Genomic DNA, 23,226 nt, shown 5'->3' on the forward strand with positions numbered 1-23,226 from the left:
AAGCTACTGCTGTTAAGTGAGATTATCACTTCAACAGTCTCTGAATCCAAGTGCTTAAGTGACTTCCACCAGTTCACTAATGTGACTTTCTTTAAAACGTCATCAGCAAACATATATTTCTTGAATGGTTCACCCTTAGCTCTGAAGTTTATTATACTTGGCATTATGGAGGGGTGATTGCTGGATGTCCATGTCATAGCCAACTCCTCTTCTTCAGCAGTTAAGGTTTGATCCTGGTACCGAGTATTGAGAATATTTGCAAGAAAATGAGCTGGAGATAGTGCTTATCCCATTTGTTTTTTTAATGCTTGTAATTTAACTCTGTCGTTGCATATTTCTGTTTTTAAGATCTCACTCAGTTTCTTCCAAATTTTAACAGCATCAGCAATAAAACAGCTATTTCCCTGCATTTTGTTCAAGGCTACATAAACAGGCTTCGGGGTACTCAGCATGTGTTAAACACATCTCTTAAGCCGAGTGTTGAGAACTTTGGCTGTGACAGTGCCATCTATTTTTTCACAATTTTGTTCACAAACTCATCCGATTAAGCTAGTTCTTGCTGTAGTGCTCAAAACAGTCCACTACTGAGTTCCATCGCACGTCTTGTGGGAGAGTTAGCTTGGTTCCTCCCACTTTTTTCAGAGCAGCTGCTGCAAAGTGGTTGTTACAGAAGTATTTTGCATTTTCAACAACATTAGCCTTTATTTCTGGAACACTGAAGTCTTTGGCTAGGAAGTGTGCATCAAATGAGCACTGCAACCTATGTTATTAGTTTGGGACTCTCTTCTAAATAATTTCATCTCATCTTGGATACATTTGCAGCATTGTCTGTGACCAAGCTGTGTACTGGACATTTGAATTTTTTTTCACAGTTTGTTATAGCTTTTACTGCTACTTCTTGTAAGTATTCTGCTGCTGTGTGTGCATTTCCTGATGTATCAGTTGTTTCTGTAAGGAAGACATTCCCTTTTTCTGTTGTCACACAAGCACGTACAACAGGATCATTGTGGACATTGCTCTACCCATCAAGACTCAGGTTAACAATTTTACCCTCTAGACCAGTGGTTCCCAAACTGGAGTTCGTGAACCCCTGGGGGTTCGCAGAACGTTACAGGGGGTTCGCCAGAATAATTTCACTAATGGCGGCCAGAGGCCCCCGGGCATTGGAGGCATCAGGTGGGACCCGGTTACCGGGCAGACAGCCTGAGCCCCAGGGAGAGTGGGGCCGGGCAGTTTGGGCTGGCAGCTCGAGCCCTACCCCTGTCAGCGGAGGAGCCGGCAGCCTGAACCCCAGCGCTCTGCACGGGGCTGGCAGCCCAAGCCCAAGGAGAGTGGGGCCGGGCAGTTGGGGCTGGCAGTCCGAGCCCTGGCGGTCAGTGGGACCTGCAGCCCAAGCTCAATGGAGCTCAGTTGACTGGGGTGATCAGCGGGGTCCAGCAGCAGGAGCCCCATGGAGTGCGGAGGAAATTTAAACGTAAATCCCTGGAAATACTCATTTTTAGGAGGGGGCTTATGAGATTTCACAATTTAGTGAAAGGGGTTTGTTTGCAGGCTGTTAAAGTTTGGGAACCACTGCTCTAGACCTTTTGCACACTGCTCAGTTTCTCTTTCATACACTTTATCCAGCAATTTACCTGTGACATCTGCTCTGTTGGGTGGACTGTATTCTGGTCTTGATGACTGAGCCATGTTAATGAAGTGTGGGTTCTCAATTATACGGAAAGGAGAGTTTGTTGCATAAAGAAACAGGGCAATTTTTTCATCAATTACCACTTTTTGTAGTCTGCTGGTTCTTATCACAAACTTATCTATGGTTGTTTCTGGATGATGGAGATTTTTTTTTTTCCTTTTTGCTACAGGTGATATACTGTGGTTATGTGACATACATGATGTGACTGAAACATTATCATTGGCAGATAACTCTGAAACTATAGAAAATGATGGTGATCTTGAAGGTGGATAGTCTTCAGAATTCTGTATGTTGAGGATGGATTCTCCTAAACAAAATAAGTCAACGCAGTTATTTAAGTATTATTACCACACTGCTCATTTAGTATTACTCATTGCATTCACTGACACTCAGTCCTCCTTTAAAGGTGAAATTGTAAAAGGAAGATCTGCCTATTTCAGCTATTTATTTTTTTATCACAACTGCATCTAAAATTATAGTACCATAGAATAACAACTATATTTTTTTGCTCAAACATGAGAATTAGAATAGTCCAGAAGGAAGACAGGCAGTCCTTAAGAAAGAAGTATGAAATAAAAGAGTTTACCAACCTGAAGATCCTGCATGTTCAGACATGTTCCTTTCATCCTCATCAGTGCAGCTTCCTCCTGAGAAGGAACACTTCTCATGATGATGTTTCATTCAGGCAAGGATGGCCTTGCATTTCTTTGTTGCACTGTTTGCATTTTGCACGCATGCCTGTCTTACCCACAGGTAGAGGAACTTCATTAAAATATTCCCAAACTGGGTCTGTTTTATGGCCTGCTGCCATTATAGGTTTTCCCTGCTAGTGGGAGAATGGTATGGTAGATCTCAAATCAATGAAGGCTACACTCAGAAAGACCTCAAGACTTCTGGAATATGCTGCTCAAACAGTTTCACTTTTTTGTTTCTGCTGCCTATCCCTCCCTTCTCACATTTATCTCCAGACTTCTTCTCCTTGTCCAGATCTATTCTGCCCCCAACTTTTTGAAACTTTGCACTTTTAGAGAGAGGTAAGGGATTGACTCTGCGTACACAAATTTGCAGAGGGACAATAGGGTTGAGGTCTGTTATTTCTCACCTCTATATATTATTTAATTATTTTAAAACATTTTTGCTGTTATCTCTGGAGACACAAATCCACAGTTTGAGAACTGCAAAACGAAGCATCTCTTATGGTATCTTCTAGACTGAGCACTGCGTCTCATTGGGTAGATAGAAAGATTATTTAGGTTAATCTCTGCAGAAGCCCCTCGAACCCCGTAAGATTGGGTCCCTAATCCATAAGCTATATGAACTCATTTTCCAATTTTTTCTTAAACATTACATGAATATATTGTCTAATACTACAGAATTAGAATTTATAATCCCTATTCCATGATGAGGTATCTTTGAGCTATGATGTATCTTAAAACTATCTTTAGATAAAATGCTTTTTGCAGAAAAAATTATTTAAAAAATCAGATTTAAATAAAAAAAATCAGTTTTTTTTTTAAATAATTGATTTTTATCCACCCTGAAAATAGCTTCACCATCCACCCTTTCCATTTGTACTCCCTCCTTAAGGTTGTATATTCAGTGAGTAATTGCTGTAAGAATAAACAACCGGAACTTCTGCAAAGATACTGATATTTAAAACATGCCGTAAAACAAGCATTTACTCCATTTACTAAAGCTTCTGTTTTATGACAGGTAAGCAAAAATAAATGTTAAAGCAAATCTGTTTTCAGAGCAGTGTGATATCCAAAGTTTTTAAAGTAGAGTGGTTGGATTTTGCCAGTTTCTTCCCCCATCCCCCAAGCAAGATTTTACTCTTGATGTTTGACACCAACATTACATGAAGCTTTCCTTAGAGTTCTAAACTGCTGTTGATTTTTCCAGTGACTTAGTATAGTGGTTCTTAGCATTCCTTCCAGGTCCTTTCTGAATTTGTAAGGAACGCTTGCTGTCTTGATATGTCAGGGTCTGGCAATTTTCTTTTCTCTTCCGTTGCAGGCATTGACATATTGTACAGAAATCACGTGGACTGCTCTGAAGTGGTAATTTTGATGGCAGAAATAGAAAAAGGAGAAAATTACAAAATAATTCAATTATATACATTCAGAATTATTTTACTTTCAGCGCCAGTTTTCTTAGCAATCGTTTCAAAGAACAAGACAAGTAAGCCTCAGATTTGAGGCTTAATCTTTCACCTTTCTCATTCCTCACCTCCAGTTGTAAGACTCCCATTTTGTTTTATTATTCAGGACTTTGCTTTGTGACTAATCTCCTCTCAGTGGTGATTGAGGGCTAAATACCCCTTGTGCAGTATGTAGTTTTCTCTATTTCTCTGTGAGATGCTCAGATGGAAAAACACTTAGGGCATGGCTACACTTGCAGATGTAGAGCGCTTTGAGTTAAACCAACCTCTGTAGAATGCAGTAGGGAAAGCGCTGCAGTCTCTCCACACTGACAGCTTCAAGTGCACTGGCGTGGTACATTTGCGGCACTTTCAGCTGCATTGGGAGCGATGCATTATGGGCAGGTATCCCAGCATGCAAGTGGCTGCAACGTGCTTTTCAAATGGAGGGGGGTGGAGTGGAGTGTGACAGGGAGTGTGTTGTGTGTATGTGGGGGGGGGGGGAGAGCATGTGAGCATGCTGTCTTGTAAGTTCAGACAGCAGCAGATCTCCCTCTCCCCCGCCTCTCTGTCAAACAGCATTTCACACTAAAGGTTGCTTTGTCTTGGAGCAGATAAGCAGCCGGCTGTCAGAAACAGCGCTTTCAAAGGGCATTTCCGCATTCCTACAGGTGATTCCAAACAGTGACAAGAGTGGCCACTTGACTTAAGGGGATTATGGGGATTTCCGGAGGCTGATCAGAGCGCAGTAAAGCAACACCTCGTTCACACTGGCGCCGCAGTGCTCCAATGAGGGCGCAGCAAATGTTATTCCACTCACCGAGGTGGAGTCCCAGCAGTGCTGTTGCCGCGGAGTCAGAGCGCTCTATGTGCCTTGCCAGTGTGGACGGGTAGTGAGCTAGTGCGCCTGGGGCTCCTTTATTGCGCTGTAACTCTCAAGTGTAGCCAAGCCCTTAGTCCACACACTGATTTATTCTACTTAATTCTCTAACGTTATTCAGGAATACGTGTCTACACATGGAGTTAATCAAGAAAAATTAATCGGGAACAACTCAATGTGTAGCCAAGCCTTCCCTTAGTCCGAAGTGATCTTGAAGATTCTTGTTTCAGCATAAGCGTTTTGGCAATGAGATCATTTGGAAAGTGCAATAAAATTGTCCTTCCATGAATGCTGTTAGAAGTTCTGCTTATAGAAAGCAACAACCACACCACCACTGTGCACATCAGTAGGAAAGGAGGCACTAGAAACAAACAGATCCAGAAACTCAGAAATCCTGCCAATGTATGTAACATCTAGACCTCCATTTTGGACCACTTACATCTAGTGGAAGCAGCCCACATGAGGCTGAGAGCTCTCTTCACAGAAATAAAGTAAAATGAGCTAGGATATTCTTGTGCTTCTAGCCCAAAATAATTCTTTCTACAAGATAACCTTGTTTGCAAATTACCTATACAGAAGTTTCATTGTGGAGTCTTGGAAGATACTCTTTTTTCCTTCCAGTTGAGGAGTGCTTGACTTGTTGCCTTCTATTTGTTGGTAAAAGTAGCTTGGAAGTTATATAGGGATTATGCCTTTTTGATTCTAATTTTCCAATTTTGGCCTCGCAGACCATGGTTCTCTTATCTACATCAGACTAATAGCTACTTTTTCTCATGAGATGCTTAATTCATCAAGGTGCTTTTCATTATTCAGACCTCCTGAAACTCCAGTTGTTGTCTTATGTAGCACAGATACTTCAGACAGACTTCAGACTCCTTAAATTAATAAAGGCACACTGAGGAAGAATAAAAGAACATGCAAGAGGATGGGTTTTTCTAGTGTGCAAAAGCAACACATCTCTTGCAGGCCACTAGTAAAAAAAATGTACTGGTTCCTGTTACCTGTTTTTCAAAAGGCCTGAGCCTCTATTACAATAAAGGCCAGGTATCTGCTGTACAATCAACCAATTCTTATCACTTAGTCTGAACACCAGTTCTTCCTCCTTGTCTTTTGAGATTTTTGGCTAGGAGATCTTGATAATCTGCCTGCTCCTATTGAATGGAAACTCCACAACGACAACAAGAAGGAAACCAAACTTAACAGTGACATCTAATTCCTGAGCAAAGGCAAGAAACAAAATATCATCCCCAGAGGACTCACCTTTTACAACCTTCTGACTACCACAGACGCTGCATAAATGTCCACATACGCTGAACAGCTCTGCAGACGTATTTTGGAAAAACTGAGGAACCATCTTCTGCACCTCACATACTCCAGAAGGGATCATGTCAAACGAAATCCAATACATTGTCCCGCACACTGGAAGAAAAAATAATCACGTAAGTTACTGGAAATCATGCAGGAACCCCAAAACAACTATCGAAAGAACATGGTGACAGCCTGTTACCCTGGAATTCAACATTCCTGCACCCCAGAACTTGATGGTACTGCAGTCAGTTATTTTGTATGTTCAGCCATTGCCAGCTGAAAACCAAATGCCACATAGCGAGGAATACTTTTAGGCCTTTGTGAGGCAAGGTCAGACAACTGCATACTTGCAGTTTGCTAATCAGAATGGGAGAATGTGACACACCAGCTATGGAAGAGAGTGAGTGAATAGAGACCTTGTTTTTAGCTGCCCCTGACATATTGTTTTTACAGCTACAAATATTTTGAGATAGTGAGTAGTTTGTTGAAATTAGGAGAATTGGTGATCCAGTAGAGATTATGATGATGACCCACTAGGAGTCGCTATAGATTTTATGCTTTGTTATAATTAGCTCTAAAAGATTAGGTAAAAGTAAATACCTCAGAGCAGTTCGAGGGAGCTTTTCACAGGGCAAGGAGCTGACCTCTAAACTCCCCATCAACTCAATGGAAGGAGGGTCCCTGGAAGCCCTGCTGGAGATTACTTGAAACCATCTCAGACTATTTCAGAGTAACAGCCGTGTTAGTCTGTATTCGTAAAAAGAAAAGGAGTACTTGTGGCACCTTAGAGACTAACCAGTTTATTTGAGCATGAGCTTTCGTGAGTGGGAGTGGCTAAGTCATTATGCAAGGTAGCCTGTCTCCCCTTGTTTTTTTTCCTGCAAAACCCCCCCCAAGACGCTCTGGTTAAACTTGGATTATTGCTGTGCACATTGTAAGATGAGCTGTTGCCAGCAGGAGAATGAGTTTGTGTGTGTGGTTTTTGGAAAAAAAAGGGGGGGGTGTTGGGGGGGGGTGAGAAAACCTGGATTAGTGCTGGAGGTGACCCACCTTGATTATCATGCGCATTATAAAGAGGGGTTTCAAAGGGGGATGGGCTGTTGCCAGCAGGAGAGTGAATTTGTATGTGTGTGTGTGGGGGGGGGGGGGGGGGGGGGGAGAAGGGTGAGAAAACCTGGATTTGTGCTGGAAATGGCTCTACTTGAGGATCACTTTAGATAAGCTGTTGCCAGCGGGGGAGTGAGGTGGGAGGAAGTTTTGTTTCATGGTCTCTGTGTGTATATAATGTCTTCTGCAGTTTCCACGATATGCTATGCATCCGATGAAGTGAGCTGTGGCTCACGAAAGCTCATGCTCAAATAAACTGGTTAGTCTCTAAGGTGCCACAAGTACTCCTTTTCATCTCAGACTATGGGTAACTATACCTGGGATATTCTCAGCCTGTTGCAGGTGTGTGCTTAATATCTAATCAATAGTAGTTTTAGATAAAAGCATGCTTGCTTGTATCAATCATTTATGAGATGGAAGCACAGTGTTCCCATTGATTTGTTTGTTACTCCCTGGAGAGAAACAGTTAAGTTACCACTGCTTAGGGTTCTGAAAACCCTGGGTAACAAGCCATCCAACACAAAAACAAAAAGTGGAACCAAATATAACTCCACAAACAGAACAACACCTCTAGAGCAGTGGTTCTCAAACTTTTTCAGTTGTGCCTCCTCTTCCCAGTAATGGAATCTGTCTGCGCCTCCCCTCCGTTACTGCACAGCCAACGCTTCCTCAGCAGTGGAAATTAGGTTGAAGGCAGAGCTGGGGGCAGAACTGGGGAAGGGGAAGGAGCTGGGGATAGAGGCAGAGCTGGTCTGGGGATGGAGAGGGAGTGGAGGTAGAAACTGGGCCTGGTGGTGGAGCAGGACTGGGGGCTGATTGGGGTTGGAGGTGGGGGTGGAGTGGGGCTGGAAGTGTGGCTGCCCCCCCCCCAACGTTTTACCACAGTTGCACCCCACCTCCAATGCACCCCACAGTTTGAGAACCACTGCTCTAGAGTAACCATGACAAGGGACTGAACTCCTGCACCACTGCAGAAACTGGTATCATACTAATGTGGTGAACAAAAAGAATTGTTTCACTGACTCTGCCTCAGAAAATTCTTTCACAACAAAGATGATACTACGCAGAACTACCACATCCTGGACAATCATAGGCAAAAGGAATCCTCTGGCTGGACACCCCCAAGTGGACAAGACCACACAATGAATCATTACATCGATTGTATCAGAAAAAATATTGACTGTGAAATCCTTAACAAACATTATATCCACCACAATTTCTCCTCGACTGAGAGGGTAGTTACTCAGTCCCTGACATTCAGCTATGACAGAGATCAAACCAGCAGACAAAGGGGGTGCCATTGTAGTCCTCAACCGTGATGAGTACGTCGATGAGACCAACCGACAGTTCACTGACACAATGTACTTTATAAAACTCAGAAGACCCCACACCACACTTCACACAGGAATTTAAATATATCTTCAAATACTTCTCCCAAACAATATGCCAGTCTCTTCATGGGCCACCTTCAGGAAAAATTTCTGGACAAATGTACCACAAAATCAGTAATATAATTGAGATACATCAATGATATCAAGCCAAACAACTACAAGAGAAACTATAACCTAATCCCCCATGAACCTGCCCCAGGGACTTCTACATGCTTCCCAAGATAAAAAAGGGAACACTACGAGATGCATCATATCTGGCTACAACACTCTTACTAAAGGAATATCAGATTTTATAGAAACTATCCTCAAGTCATTCACTACACACAGGGCCAGTTTCCTCCATGACACAGGCAACTTTCTCCAGAAACTCCACAGCATGTTAACTTTCAGAACAACCATCCTTGCCATCATGGATGTCACTTCCTTTACACCAGCATGCTTCACAATGACAGGAGGTTGAGGTTTAGCTTTTCAGTATTCCTTCAAGGGCTAAATCACGAAAAGGTCCTCGCTGTGCATCCCTGCATCAAAATGTTAGAGGTGGGTTACTTCACTCTAGACAAGGCCTTTTCTTTTCCTATGAATCACCACTAAGATTTACAAATGCAGTTTGAGTGTTTCAGGATCTCTGGCTGCCCCACCCCAATTTGGAATCGGCAGTGGCCCCTTATTTCAGGATTTCTAGTCTGTGACTGGAGGCAATGACTGCATGAATGAAGGACTGATCAGACAGATACTCATCTGAGGAGATAAGCCTGTTGTCCCTTGTACAACTACAGCTGCCATCTGAAGGCTAATGGAGGTCCATTTGGACAGAATACTCTGTTCCCGGCTTCACAAACTAGATTGCAGAAATCTAACTAGGTGTCTGCTAGCTCTGAATAGTCTCAACATCAAGGCTCAGGTCTATAATTATCTTGAGGCTATTGGTTTTTGTGGAGGCTTTCATCTTAGCAAGCAGAGCCCCAGAAGTTTGGCACAGGGGAAGTTTCTATTTTCAAAGCTCAGATCTTCTGATTTCTCAAAATTCTTTTGTGAAGTCCAGTACTCAGCTCTCTAAGAGACCTGGTAGGAGAAAAACCTCCCTGCTTTATACATGTCTTCTCCATCTTGGAATCACGGAGACATTTTTTCCCTTTTATTCTAGATATAGAGATCTGGGCTGACCCAGATCTCTATATCTGCAAGTCCTCAGTTAAGTACTGACCATACCAGCCCAAGATCCACCCATACTGGGCTCATTCGTCTCAGAAATCTGACACAAAAACTCAATTTTTTCCCAAATGGGAAAAATCCAGTAGAAGGCAGCCTTGATTAGTCCTTTGCTCCCTTGGTATCCAAGCCTTTGTGCAGGGGAAAAAGGAGCTGTGGAGGAGGAGGGTTGGCACTATTCCTAGACATGTTGACCAAGGTTATAAAGAGAACCCAGGCTCATGATGTCAAGGAGAGCATCCCAAACCACTGAGGAGACTGGGGAAGCCAGGAGTAGAGATCTACTGAGAGTCCTCTCTCTTCTGTTAAAGGGCAGAGAAGCATGTGGAGTCTCTTTAAAAGTGCTCCATATTCCCTGCCCAGTTGAACACCCAATATGACTGGTTTGACAGAATATAGATCCATCCAAGGAAGGAATGGTTGCTGTGCAAGGAAGTGTTATTGTTTAACAGCCAACACTGAGAGGTCGTTGAGTTAATCTTCAACTGGATACCACAGTGCTATAGCCAGTATACAGAATCCAAGGTGTGGGCTAAGATGTATTTTCTGTGTTTATGTACACATGGGAATTTTTTAGTTTACTCCCACTTTTAATTTGGAAGTTTCTCAAAAAGGCAAGTAACAGCATAGGCCCACTGACCTAGTGGCTCTGGATTGGCCAAGAATGTGATTTGCAGATGTGCACTAGTTGTCTCAAGGTCTCAATCTTCCATTTCCCAGAAGACCCAACCTTGCTTGATAAATCTGTTCTGCATCACAGTCGTGCAATTTAAAGGCTAGTGGCCCACCTTGTAAACAAAGCATTCTAAATAGATCAAGCATGTCAGAGTCCTAATAATTCTTCTTCAGTCCCACTGGAAGAACAGCCCTTGTTTGCCTGCTACATGGTTTGAGCCATGCACTTAATGTGAATTTCTCAAATTCTCCAACAGAAAACTGTACTGCTGGTAATTTTAGGTTTCATATGGGCTAGTGTTGGTAACAGTCTGACAGTTAGCTTCTTCCAGGTCCAGGCCTCTTCCCTTTGTTTCTTCCAGGGTCAGGTAGATAGGATTCATAATGGATTTCATCTGGCCATGTGTGGATTTCTCAGTGACTTATTTTACCTAAGATATCCCCATCCCATTTTAGTTTTCAGACCCTCTGGAATCTCAGATTAGTGTAGCAAAAAATACCTATTTTTAGATACCTCTGAATACTTGGAGTGCCTCTCTCTCTTCAGTCTTGGATAGTTTCCATTTAGGTGGCTAGCCCCTTTGTCTGCAGAGGGGTGAACTTGCTGTCCTTGTTTGCGATTTAGCCTACCAGATTTTTGATCAAGAAAAATGGTTACTCCTATCTCTCATTTTCCCCCCCAAATAGTGTCAAGTTTTTCTTTAAGCAGACTTCTTTCTCTGCTCCTCTCCCAAAACACAGATAGAAATTTTGTCACATTCCTTAGATGTGTGGTGGGGACTAAGATTTATCTTGATTTCACCAAGGAATTTAGGGAATTCCAATCCCTTTCTTATATGTGGATTTTAAGAAGGGAAACCAAGCCTCTAAATTTGTCCTCAGTGGATTAGAGCCCTAACTCCAGACTCACTCTGCTGAGATAATTCCCATCTCCTGGGAAGAAGAGGGAGAAACCTCAGAGGACAAATTGTATCAGACTGCTGTTTGGTACTCCATGAACCTTCTCCAATTTTTCTGTATACGTTTGATCCTTTTCAGCTATGGCATAAGACAGTAAGTGCTTTGAGCTGTAGTCTCTTGTTCGACCTAGGCTACCGTTCACGGGGGAGAGGATCAATTTGTCACTCCTTTATCCGCTTCTGACTTTGTCACTTTACCTGGGCTTTAGCTTTCCCTCCATAGGTTAGGGGTACCGCTAGTAACATTATGTGATAGAGATTTCTTACCTGTTAATTGTTTGTCATGGAGTGACCATGTATTTATAAATGCCCACCTCATTGGACTTGGGGCCTGGGCTGAGTGACAAGGTTAGGAAAGACATCACAGATTAACTTGTATTATGTGAGTTTGGAAATAATAAAGTGAGAAGTCTGCCTGAACAAATACAGAAGGGGGCAGAGGCCAGCATGAAAAATCATGTATCCTGATTGGATACCACATGTGCGTTACAGAGGACAGAAACATATCAGTAGTTTGTACTAGTGTGGGGCATCACAGAAAACAAGTAAGAAATAAATTAATTTTTTATGTATCATAGAAGATCTTGAAATGTCACATGTTTTGAAATATACAATAATGTTGTACATTTCAACTACCTACTAATTAAGATATCTTTTCTGAGTCAACAGAGTGGAAATTATGTAAAGAAGATATAAATCATGTGAGCATAAATCTAAACGTGGGTGTCAATATCTGTTTTCACTGTCGTGACTGATATACTGCCCCCCCCCCCCCCAGAAGCAGGAAACACCTGATACAGTTGGGTGCAGTCAAATTAAATAATCTTCACATCTGAGTTACTCATCCTTTAATAAAATAAATGCATAGGCACCTCATCTAGGACATCTGCAGGGAAAGTGAATTGCTGCTTGTAGTGTCATATGAGTAGAAATCTTATTCGGTTGTCAGCAGTGTGAACACACTTTAGGACACAAGACTGTGAATAGCCATGCTTGCTGTAGTGCCAGAGGGCTTGTTAGAGATTGGTTAATATAAAAATTTTTAGTATTTGCAAATGTAGAACTGTTAATTCAACATCAGATGAAGCTCTCCATGTTTTTTACTTTTGAAAAGTTTCAACTTTAAATAAACACACTACTGCCTACTGAAAGTTCTTAATGTTCACTATAAATTGTTTCATTAGCGCAGTTAGATCACTTTAACGTTGAAGTTGTCTGGTTCTGGTTTGTTTTTTTTAAACTTATGAATGGTACCTCGTTTTAGTAGTTTGTAAATCCCACCCTTTCTACAAATTAAAAAGATTAGATTAAGGATGTCTGCTCTTCTAAATTTATCATTTGTATAGGTTAATTTCATGTGAAACTTTAACATACTTGAATAAGTGATTTGCTTTATTCTTTTTCCCCTTTAAAAATAAAATGGGTTAGATTCTTTCCCCACAAATTATTTCATTTATGTAGGAATTGCCATACAGGATGAGACCAATGATTCATTTAGTTCAGTATGGTCTGACAACATATCTGATGCTTCGGGAAAGACTCAAGAAAACCTGTCGTATGCAATTATAGAACAACCTTAGATTACTAAAAATTACTTGCATAGTGAACTCTTTGGAGCAGAGGTTACCTTTTGGTTATATGTTTGTACAGCACTAAAATAGTCTGGAAAATACTGGAAAAGCTCTGATCACATAATTAAGGATTGTATCATGCATACACACTCAAATGACAAATTAATCTAATTCTTTTCCTAACACTTGAAAGATTGACTTTGCAATCATAACATTCTTTTAACGTAGCTTTTTGTGTGTAAATTCCTAACTTTTTAAAAAACAAATCAGAAAAACAAATTTCATCATTTTGGGGACTCATATTGACCATTACCTGAGTCATCATCAGGGCTGGAACTTTCATGTCCATAGCACAGGCCTCTACCACTTGAGCCAACTGTATAACTGATAGTACCCCCCTCCATCCACAGGGCCATCCACCTGTAGGGCATAAAACATGCACTTTGCCAGTGGTTTTTGGAAATATTTGCTGACAGTAGATGAAGGGAGTGACTCAAGAATTCTGGGTTCCATTCCATGTCTTGGAACAGTGTACTCTACTGGGCACAGGCTTCTCTGTTCATGTCTCGTGCAGCCTGTTGTGCCAGTTCTCTCTATTTCCCCCCCCTCCGCCCTCCTTTGTATCCCAGTCCATCTCCTTGCCTAATCAATCCCATTCTCCATTCTCAGTCCTTGGCTGACCTCTTCCATCATGGATCTTGTCTCCGCCACCCTGCTTTCCCACCTTGTCCAAGTGTCTTCCTCCAGTCTTCTCATCCAAGTCCCAGTCCCCAGACTCCTCATCCTAATCACTCCCCTTTTCACTTCAAGGTGGCCTAACACTTTTCTCTGTCAGGTCCTGTTTTTATTTGCTTTGCCAAACTTTAATTCTTTGATCTGAAATTTTCCATGCCAGGTGGCTGCTTTGAGCCATATTTTGTTTTTAAAGTTTCAACAAAAACTGTACAGCCATTTCTTGGAAGAAGTTTCGGGAAAAATAGGTTGTTTTGCCAATGTTAAATTCTTACAGCTGTTTCAAGGAAAAGCTTCAGTGCCTTTGTGTGAGATTTTCAAAACCAAAAGTCAAATGTAGCTGTGCTTCTAACTCGCTTAGGTGCTTTTGAAAATCCCATCCTCCATGTTTTGAAGTAGGAACTTGAAATTTGGTGGGACTAGCCCCGACATAGATGCTGACTCTGTGGGTGCTCCGGGGCTGGAGCATCCATGGGGGAAAAAATGGTGGGTGCTGAGCACCTACCAGCAGCCCCTTTCAGCTCTCCCTCAAACCCCCCCAATGCCTCCCGCCCACCAGCAGGCCTGCGGAGCAGCGCCTTTCCCTCCTGCCCACCGCAGTCAGCTGTTCTGTGGTGTGCAGGAGGCTGGGAGGAAGTGGGGAGGAGCAAAGACACGGCAGGCTCAGGGGAGGGGGTGGAACTTGGTGGGAAAAGCCGGGGTGGGGAAATGGGCCTTGGGGAAGGGGTAGGGCCTGGGGCAGAGACAGGGTCGAGCATCCCCTTGCACTTTAGAAAGTCAGAACCTATGAGCCCTGACATCAGATGTGCTTTGTGCTATCACTGAGAAAATCTACTCAGATTTGCCCCAATTATAAATCTATGAAAATCACTGTAACACATGTTCCTTAGAGATTTGTAAGCAGCTAAAATCTCAAAACATTCTCGCTGGGCTGAGATGAACTTCTCTTTCAGTTGTTTCCCTTGACAGCTGAGGATTGATGCGGTGCCAGTGACGAGAACAGGGAGAGACTCTCCTGTGCTCTCAGCACTCCCCCTGCTGGTGTTCAGGGAGTGTGGAGGAGGAGGAACAACATAACTCAAAAGCAGAGGCCTGAGGATCAGAGATGGGGGGACAAGAAATTGGTGCAGGTGCAGACTTAGAAGGATGGGATCAGATGGTGTTCATGCTTGGAGGGGAATGGAATAGGAGCAGGGGAGAACAGATTAGAGGAGGAGGACAGGCTAGGAGGTGCAGAGTTGGGGGAGCTAGAAACAGAGGGAGACTGAGTGATAGGAGCAGAATGAAAAAGAGGGAGGTGCTAGGGGACAGGAACAGAAGGGGACAGGCTGGAGTAGAAGGGAAATAAGGGATGTGTGGGAGGAAGAAGAGGGGAGGCTGCCTTAGGCTCTCCTGCCTCTTCCAGTCCCTGCCCCAAGCCTTCAGGCTCTTTACTTCATAGTCTGCTCCTCATTGCCTCTGATTCCCACTAGGTTATAATAAAGGCCAAGTTACACAGTTCAGTGTAAGATTTCAGTCTACAGAAAATACCTGATTTTATGGTGTGGAAGAGAGAATGGATTGAGAGATGTCAGTAGTAACTAACTAGAACTGTGTTAATCATATTAAGAAGATGCAGTTTTACATTACTGATCTATAAATATCTTTCTGACTTCCTTCATTTATTTTTTTAAAGAGGATCTCGCATACAGCAACTCTTCCAACAGTATAACTATCGCTAGTCCTGGTATATGCTTAAAAATTATATCAACCTACATTGCTCAGGGTTGTGAAAAATTGTGCTCCCTGAAAAATGGTGCTCCATGTTAGCTAGACTGACAGAAGAATTTTTCTGTCAACATAACTGTGTCTACACTAAGTCCAACCCAATACAATGCTGTATTGGGATGGACTTAGTGTTGACACGGCTATGTTGACAGAAAAATTCTTCTGTCAGTCTAGCTAACACCTCTCAGAGAGGTGGATTAACTACACAGATTGGAAAAACTCCTTTCCTCAATGTAGGAAGTGTCTACGCTACAGTGCTTCAGCAGCAGTGTTGTAGCTGTACCGCTCTAGCATCTGTAGTGTAGACATACCCCTAGACTTTTTGAGTTACGCATTGTACTAAGTTCTTTAATGCCAGCTTGAGGACACTAATCATCAATAATCAAGTGGGTGGGAGGAGTTGAAGTCTTTGATCCTTGTTTGGGATAGCTTTATCTACAGAGCTAGGCAGAGAAAGTCCTGTCTCCAGTGAGGAGAAGCCCCAGACTCAGAAGGTGGAATGAGCACAGGAGAGTTTGGTACGTAAAATAAATAATATGTTGGAGGAATATTTAAACTTATAAATGGGGAAAGCCGACCGTAGCTGAGGAGCACACAAGTCAGAGTCATCTGATAAAGATGGTAATACAGTGGTATCTGCGAATCCAGTAAAGGATAGGGTGCAAATTACAACTGAACTAGAGCAGACAGAATAAGGACACAGAGGTAAATTCTGCAAACTCAGCAAGGTGTTAGATTAAGGTGTTAAATAAAGACAGGCACTTCATCCAGAATAAAAACTGTAAATGTCTGTATACAAATTCAAGAAGATTAAATACTAAAATAAGCAAACCGGAATGCCTTGTAATGGATGAGGACCTTGATATAACATGCATTACAGAAATGTGGTGGGAGGATAAAAGCCAGTGGGGATATGATAATACCTGCACAGGAAAGACGGCTAGACTGAAGTGTTGGGAGAGTAAGGTTGTATATAAGGGATTTCAGAGAATCTAACAAGATAAAAATTCTGAGTGGCCACACAGTTGAATCTTATATGGCCACAAATTTCAATCTGAAAAAATTATAAATATATTAGTTGGGCAGTACTAGTGATCTCCAGATGAAGAAAAGGAAATTGAATGCATAATGTTGAAAGATCAATGAGGCAGTGAAATCTAATGATAACATACAAATTGGTCAAATGGCACAATGGAACAGTCTTCAGAGAAACAATTTCTCAGTGCTTAAGTGATTGCTTCTTGAGACAGCTTGTTCTAGATCACACAGGAGCAGAGGTTATTCTTGGCTTAGTCTTAAGCAACATAGAGGTTAATTCAAGAGGTGATCATAACTGACCCACTAAATAACAATGACTGTAATCTAATTAGGTCCAGTATCTGAAGAGCAGGTAGCATACCAAAAAGTCACAGTGACACTACACTATAGAGAAAGAGATTTCAATAAAATGAGATGGGTAGCCAAAAAGGCCCTAAATTTAAAAGTAAAGGAAGTAAAATCATTGGATGTGACTTGGATGCTACTAAGAAGAACAATAATAGTCACAAAAGATGTGAATACTGCTGAATAAAAAGGGAACCAGGAAAGCAAGGAGGAAACCGTTATGGCTAACTGGCAAAGTTCGAGAGGCTATTTGAGCCAAACAGAAATTATTCAAAATGTATTTATCTGACCATAGTGAAGTCAATGAACAGTAACATAAATTACAGCAGGCATTAAGAAGGAAGAAAATGAGAGAGGCTGAAGTGGAGTGTGAAAAGCAAATAGCTAAAGGTACAAAAACAAGCAGGAGTTTGTTTGTTTTTTTTTTAAATGTATCAAAAGTAGGAAGCCTGTGAAAGAATCTGTGCATCTGCTGGATCACCACTGATTAAAGGGAGTAATTAAGGAAGATAAGGATGTTGCTGAGAAGCCAAGTGACTTCCTTTTATCAATATTCACTACCCACAATGTTGGGAAGATTCCTAGCCTGAGCATGCTTTTTCATGATAACAAAGATTATATACTCTGAGAAGAGGTGCTGGAGCAAAATGGTAATTTAAAATAGAATCCGGCACCGAGCCCAGGTGGTACATCCAGGAATTCTAAAGGCACTCAAGTAGGAGGTAGCTGAGCTGCTAACAATACATTTTTATTAAACCATTTACTGTTCTAGTGGATTGAAAGGTAGCAAATGTTGCATCCATAAAAAGGCCATTGTAGTGATCCAAGGAATTATAGAATGGTTAACCTTACATCTATACGTGGTAGGTTGGTGATTTGACAATTAAAAATAAAATAATGTTTGGAAGCTCTTGATCTGCTAAGTCTAATCAGTATGGATTCTGCAAAGGAAAATCATATCTCATTCTTTGAATGTATCAGTAAAGCAGTGGATGAAGAAAAACTAGATGACATAATATAATATATATGTAGAATTCCAAAAAGTCTTTGACAAAGTCCTGTGCAAGAGGCTACTGAAGAAACTAAGTAGGCACAGGGTGAAAGGCAAAGTACTGTCTTGGATCAAAAAGTGGCTAGGAGACAAAGCAGAGTAGGATTAAACGATCAATTTTCAACATGGTAAAAGGTTAACAGCTAGGTCTCTCCATACAAGGTCTGGTGTTGGTTTAATATATTTATTAATGGTCTGGGAAAGGTGGTGGGGGAAGTGAGTAGTGAGATAGCAAAACTTGCATATGACACACAATTATTTAGATTAGTCAGGGCCAGAGAAGACTGTAAGGAACTACAGACAGACCTAAAGCTAGGTGAATAGTCAATATGATGACAAACAAAATTTCCCATCAACAAATGCAAAGTTATGCACATTAGAGGGAAAAAAATTAAACTACTTTTACATCTTAGAGGATTTTAAATTAAGTTTATCAACCCAAGAAAGCAACTTTGGTATCACTGGTGACAGCTCAATGGAAATGTGCAGTGTGCCAGAAAGCCAACAAGATGTTAGGGTAGCCAAGGAATGGAGGATAATATTGAAAACATAGTCCTTTTTATACAATCAATGCTTCGGCCTCAGCTGGAATACTTTTGTAATACTTGTCACCCCAACTCAAAAGGGTATGGCCGAGCTGGAAGAGGTTCAGAGAAGATTGATGAGAATAATCAAAGGCCTGGAAAACTCTCAAAAGATTGGGATTGTTTGCCTTGGAAAGGAGATGAATAAGAGGGGGCATGATAAAAGTATATAAAATAATAAATGATATAAAGAAGGTAGATCTCAAAGTCATCTGTTCTCTTTTTTAACTAAGAACAGGGCATGTTCACTGAAATTAAAAGGTAGAAAATTCAAAACCAATAAAAGGAACTAGTTTTTTTCACTCAGCATGTGATTAAATTGTGGAAGTAATTGCCACAGGAAGTTGTTGATCCAAAGAATTTATTAGGATTCAAAAAAGGGTTATGTATTTACATATCAATATCCAAAGTTTTTTGTTAATGACAGTGCATTTAGAAATTATATTAAACCTTGGACTTCATGATTTAAGCAAATCTCTGATGATTAGCTCTAATCCTTATCTCTTTCATGGTGGGGAGATTATTCCACGTGTCTAATGCAGGTATGTATTATGGCTAAGGCTGCGAGTCTGTCACAGAGATCACAGATTCTGTGACCTCCGTGACTTCTGCGGTGGCTGGTGTGGTTGGCCCAGGGGCTGCCAGAGCTGCTCAGGCTCCCATGGGCTATGGTTCCCAGCCAGTGGGAGCGGTGGAGCTGCAGAGCCCCCCGGCCATGCCTCCACCTAGGAGCTGAGGGATATGTCGTTTCCGGGGAGCCGTGTGGAGCTGGGTAGGGAGCCTGCCAGCCCCTTAGACCTCCCCAGCGCCAGTGAAGGTCCTTGGCCACACCCCTCCCCTGAACACCCATGGTGCCCCCAGGCCACCACCCTCCAGAGCACCCAAGTCATGCATGGACAGGTCATGGGTTGTGCATTTTTGTTTACTGCCTGTGACCTGTCCATGACTTTTACTAAAAATACCCGTGACTAAAACGTAGCCATTGTCAGAGACAAGAAACTGGACTAGATAGACTGTTGTTCTGAAACAATATGGTAATTCCTATATAAATGTAATATCCAGCAAATTATTTTGAATCAATTTATGTGCAGAACACATTAATTTCTACTTTTCATGTATGAATGAATACTTATGTACAGTATGTCCATCTCATTGTTACTCTGTAAAATATATTTTTATGTTTAAAAAAGTTTTTTTCTTTCCCCAACCAGGACTATGCACTGAAGGCCTTTACCGTGTTAGTGGGAATAAAACTGATCAAGACAACATTCAGAAACAGTTTGATCAAGGTAATTGTAGCTGGTTTTCCTGGTACAGCAATAAGTCTTTTCTCCAGAATTATTCTTAATAGCTATTTTTGGAAGGGAATTGGGGTTCAGTATTGGTCACTCTAGCATCCTGCTGTTATAAATTAAATATTATTCATAAGAGCTCAGGTACTTTGTTTTCTAATTTCTTTTAGATTGCTCAAATGAATGTCGTTAGTTCTTGAGTTCTTCTACTTCTAACAGTATATTTTAACATATCCCCTTTACCACTCCTAAAGCGGAACACTGATTTTGGAAGTGAATTAAGATAAACTGAATTAAACCCACTTCAGTTCTGAATGTTTGTCCACATGGGTTTAATGCAGTTTAACTAATCCACTGTAAATTGATACCTTTAGTTAATTTGGATTAATTTGCCTGAGTGTTCCCACATAGACATATCCCTTTTTTATATTATAGATACTTTTTAAAAATAAGGTATGTGCAGTGACAGCTGTTGGTTTTGCTTACACTAATAAATTGCTGTTTCATTGTGTCTCACAGATCACAATATCAACCTAGAATCTATGGAAGTGACAGTAAATGCTGTGGCAGGGGCTCTTAAAGCTTTCTTTGCAGATCTGCCAGATCCTTTAATACCATATTCTCTACATCCAGAGTTGGTAGAAGCATCAAGTAAGTAGTAAATCTAGTCTCTCTTTGATTATGTTCTGTGGGTTATCTTATTGTAGGTTTTAATTTCATTATATTTTGACATGACTAGCTCTTGTGAAACTGAATTTTTTAAAATAAATTGGTGCTCTCTGGTGTGTCTGTGCAGTTTTAAAATGACACTCTTTAAAATGAATGAGCACTATTACATAAAGAAGTAAAACCTTTAATTAATATCTCAGACCAAATTGTGATTTTATTCTTTGTCTTATTTGGATAAGTCATTTAATTGAAAGAATTAGCTTTGTGCCAGTCTGTAGTAAAGTTGAAGATGAAATTTATAGAATAGTAATAGAAGCATGCATGAAATAAATACTTTGTTCAAAAAGGTTTATAAGTTAAAAATATTTAATATTCATTTTACTTGGGAATGTTCCCAAATTCGTTTATTAAAAAAACCCAAAAACTATACAGTGTTAAATCTGTTTACCTTTCATGTATGTTTCATACACTTACAGCTGAAAAGCATAACTTTTATGGATCTCCCCCATTTGAAGGCCTTCTTTCTTTGAATCAGATTAGGTCAGGGAATTGGATTGCAGCAAACTATTCCATAAACGTAAGCCAATGTTACATATTTTTGCAGGGTGGAACTATGACAGAAATAGTATTGTTTTCTTATCCAAAACATGACAGTATATTCATCACACTAAATCTGGAAACTTGGTACGGAAGACCAGCTTGATTAACCTACCTTTTAACACATGTATCTTTGTATGTTTTGGTTTTATCTAGTTGATATCCATAAATACTTTATTTACAGGAAAAGCTGTTCTTCTTCGAGTAGTGTTCCTATGGGTGCTCCACTTTAGGTGTCTGTGTGCCCCTGCACCTCTAATGGGAAATTTTTGGTAGCAGTGTCCCGTTGAGCCCACGTATGTGCTCTCCCTCCCTCTTGGTCTGCCTTGAGGCTATTTAGCACTGCATGGGCAAACCCCCCTCACTTCCTTCTCTACTGCCTTTGGCCTCTGACAGAACGAGCAGTTGTCCCTTCCTTATCTGTGTCATTAGCATAAGTAGTGTTTGTTTTGTTACCTTTGTTCTCCCTAAAAGAACTCAGGCTAGTATTTTATTGTATTTTATTCTATTTTATTCCTTTGGTTTAAAAAGAAAAGAGAAAAAGGAAAAGAACTTCACTTTCCTTTCCTGTCTGGGGGCATTCTCCCCCCTCACCCGCCCACAGGCATCTAGTAGACTCATAATTATTTTCTTTTTCAGTTTAAAAAAAAAAAAAGTAAAGACTGTTTATAAATTAAATTTTATTGTTGCAGAATAATAATCCCAATTTGGGAACAGATTTAATGCTGTGTTGTATGGCCCTGCATTTCAAATTTGTTTTTAGTAATAAAATCATGTAGATAACATTTTAATGAACTAGATGCCAAATGGCATTAACTCCACAGAAAGTGTTTGCATGTTCAGGACAGAGTGGAAACCTGATGCCTACATATTGTTTAATTGTAGCATTATTTTGAGGCTGGGTTAGAGACTATTTGTTCCCTGTTTTTAATAAAGCATTACCAGTCAGAAGAATAAGGTAAAAATAGTATGTACACTAACAGTAAAATTGATGGATCAAAAGAACTGGTTGTTTTTTTTTGTTTTTTTTGTTTTTTAAAGAAAGTAATAATCCTAACACCATCTAAATAGGAAAACATACTAGAAGTCTCTTCCTCCATATGACAAACACTGAGTTCCTGGCCCTAAACACAATTCCATTTCAGTCCTTTTTAAGCTGTAAAACAGCATCACTTCCTTTAGCAATATCATTTGGCCAGTTGACCCCACCCCTCTCTCAATTTTTAAAACTCAAGAAATTTTCACATATACATCTTGGTGGGCTACCCAGAGAAATGCATGATGGCATCCTTTATGTTCCAGTTCTTTAAACTTTTATTCAATCAGCCTTTGAAGAAATTATGGGTAATTATTTTTGTCTAACCAACTGTCTTCTAGAGAATCAAGATGGAGCTTCAGTCCTTTTGCTGCAATTGCAACTTGCAGCAGTACTGAAACTGCCAGTCCTGTTGCTCCACTGGGAGCCACAAAATATTTCCCAAATATCAGACAAAGAGGGTACCTTAGTCATATCACTTCCGAGAGAGATTAGCAAAAAGAAAAGGAGTACTTGTGGCACCTTAGAGACTAACCAATTTATTTGAGCATAAGCTTTCGTGAGCTACAGCTCACTTCAGCTCGCTTATGCTCAAATAAATTGGTTAGTCTCTAAGGTGCCACAAGTACTCCTTTTCTTTTTGCGAATACAGACTAACACGGCTGTTACTCTGAGAGAGATTAGGTCCATTCCTCTTTCTATTACTGCTACCTTAAACTTCTTTTATTTTATATTGAATGATCTTTCCTTATGTGCCAGTCCTTATATCTAAACACCAAGAACGCACCCTAAAATTACAAATTTATTTCAAATAATTTCTGCAGCTGCTGTTTGCAAAGGTTTGGATAAACTTGTGATTGCTATCCATACAGAAAAATTAGCCTATGTACATTGCACTTTTAATAGTGTGTGGAAGGCTTCTCTGTTAATTTACTCTCTAGACTGTTGTCCGTACTTGCTCTTTAAAATTTGTATGTTTGCCTGCTTTTGCTAGTTTCTACCTTTTTCTCTTTTAAACTGAGTGGTTTTTAAATTCTCTGTCCCAGGCTCAATCATGTTATTTCACCAGTTGGACTAGTTGATGGGCTTAACATATTTTCAGTTCATGGGCATAAATCATGTATTAGAACAACCTCTCCCCCAAATTTTGGGAATCTTCTGTCTCTGAATAAAAGTCTTATA

General features: G+C 40.7%; 1 protein-coding gene across 6 annotated transcripts in view; it reads left to right on the plus strand.

The window, feature by feature from the left end:
- Positions 1-23,226, plus strand: part of ARHGAP5 (Rho GTPase activating protein 5) — an 80,214-nt gene that overhangs the window by 38,575 nt on the left and 18,413 nt on the right. For all 6 annotated transcript variants that reach the window (XR_005225549.2, XM_037900575.2, XM_043548396.1 and 3 more), the window contains 2 exons: positions 19,662-19,739; positions 20,262-20,393. Coding sequence is in view for 5 of the 6 variants with exons in the window: in XM_037900575.2 (XP_037756503.1) it covers positions 19,662-19,739; positions 20,262-20,393 (210 nt within the window). In the remaining variant the exon portion in view is untranslated. The remainder of the gene's footprint in view (positions 1-19,661; positions 19,740-20,261; positions 20,394-23,226) is intronic.

Source organism: Chelonia mydas, chromosome 6 (assembly GCF_015237465.2).
Source record: "Chelonia mydas isolate rCheMyd1 chromosome 6, rCheMyd1.pri.v2, whole genome shotgun sequence".
NCBI lineage: Eukaryota > Metazoa > Chordata > Testudines > Cheloniidae > Chelonia > Chelonia mydas.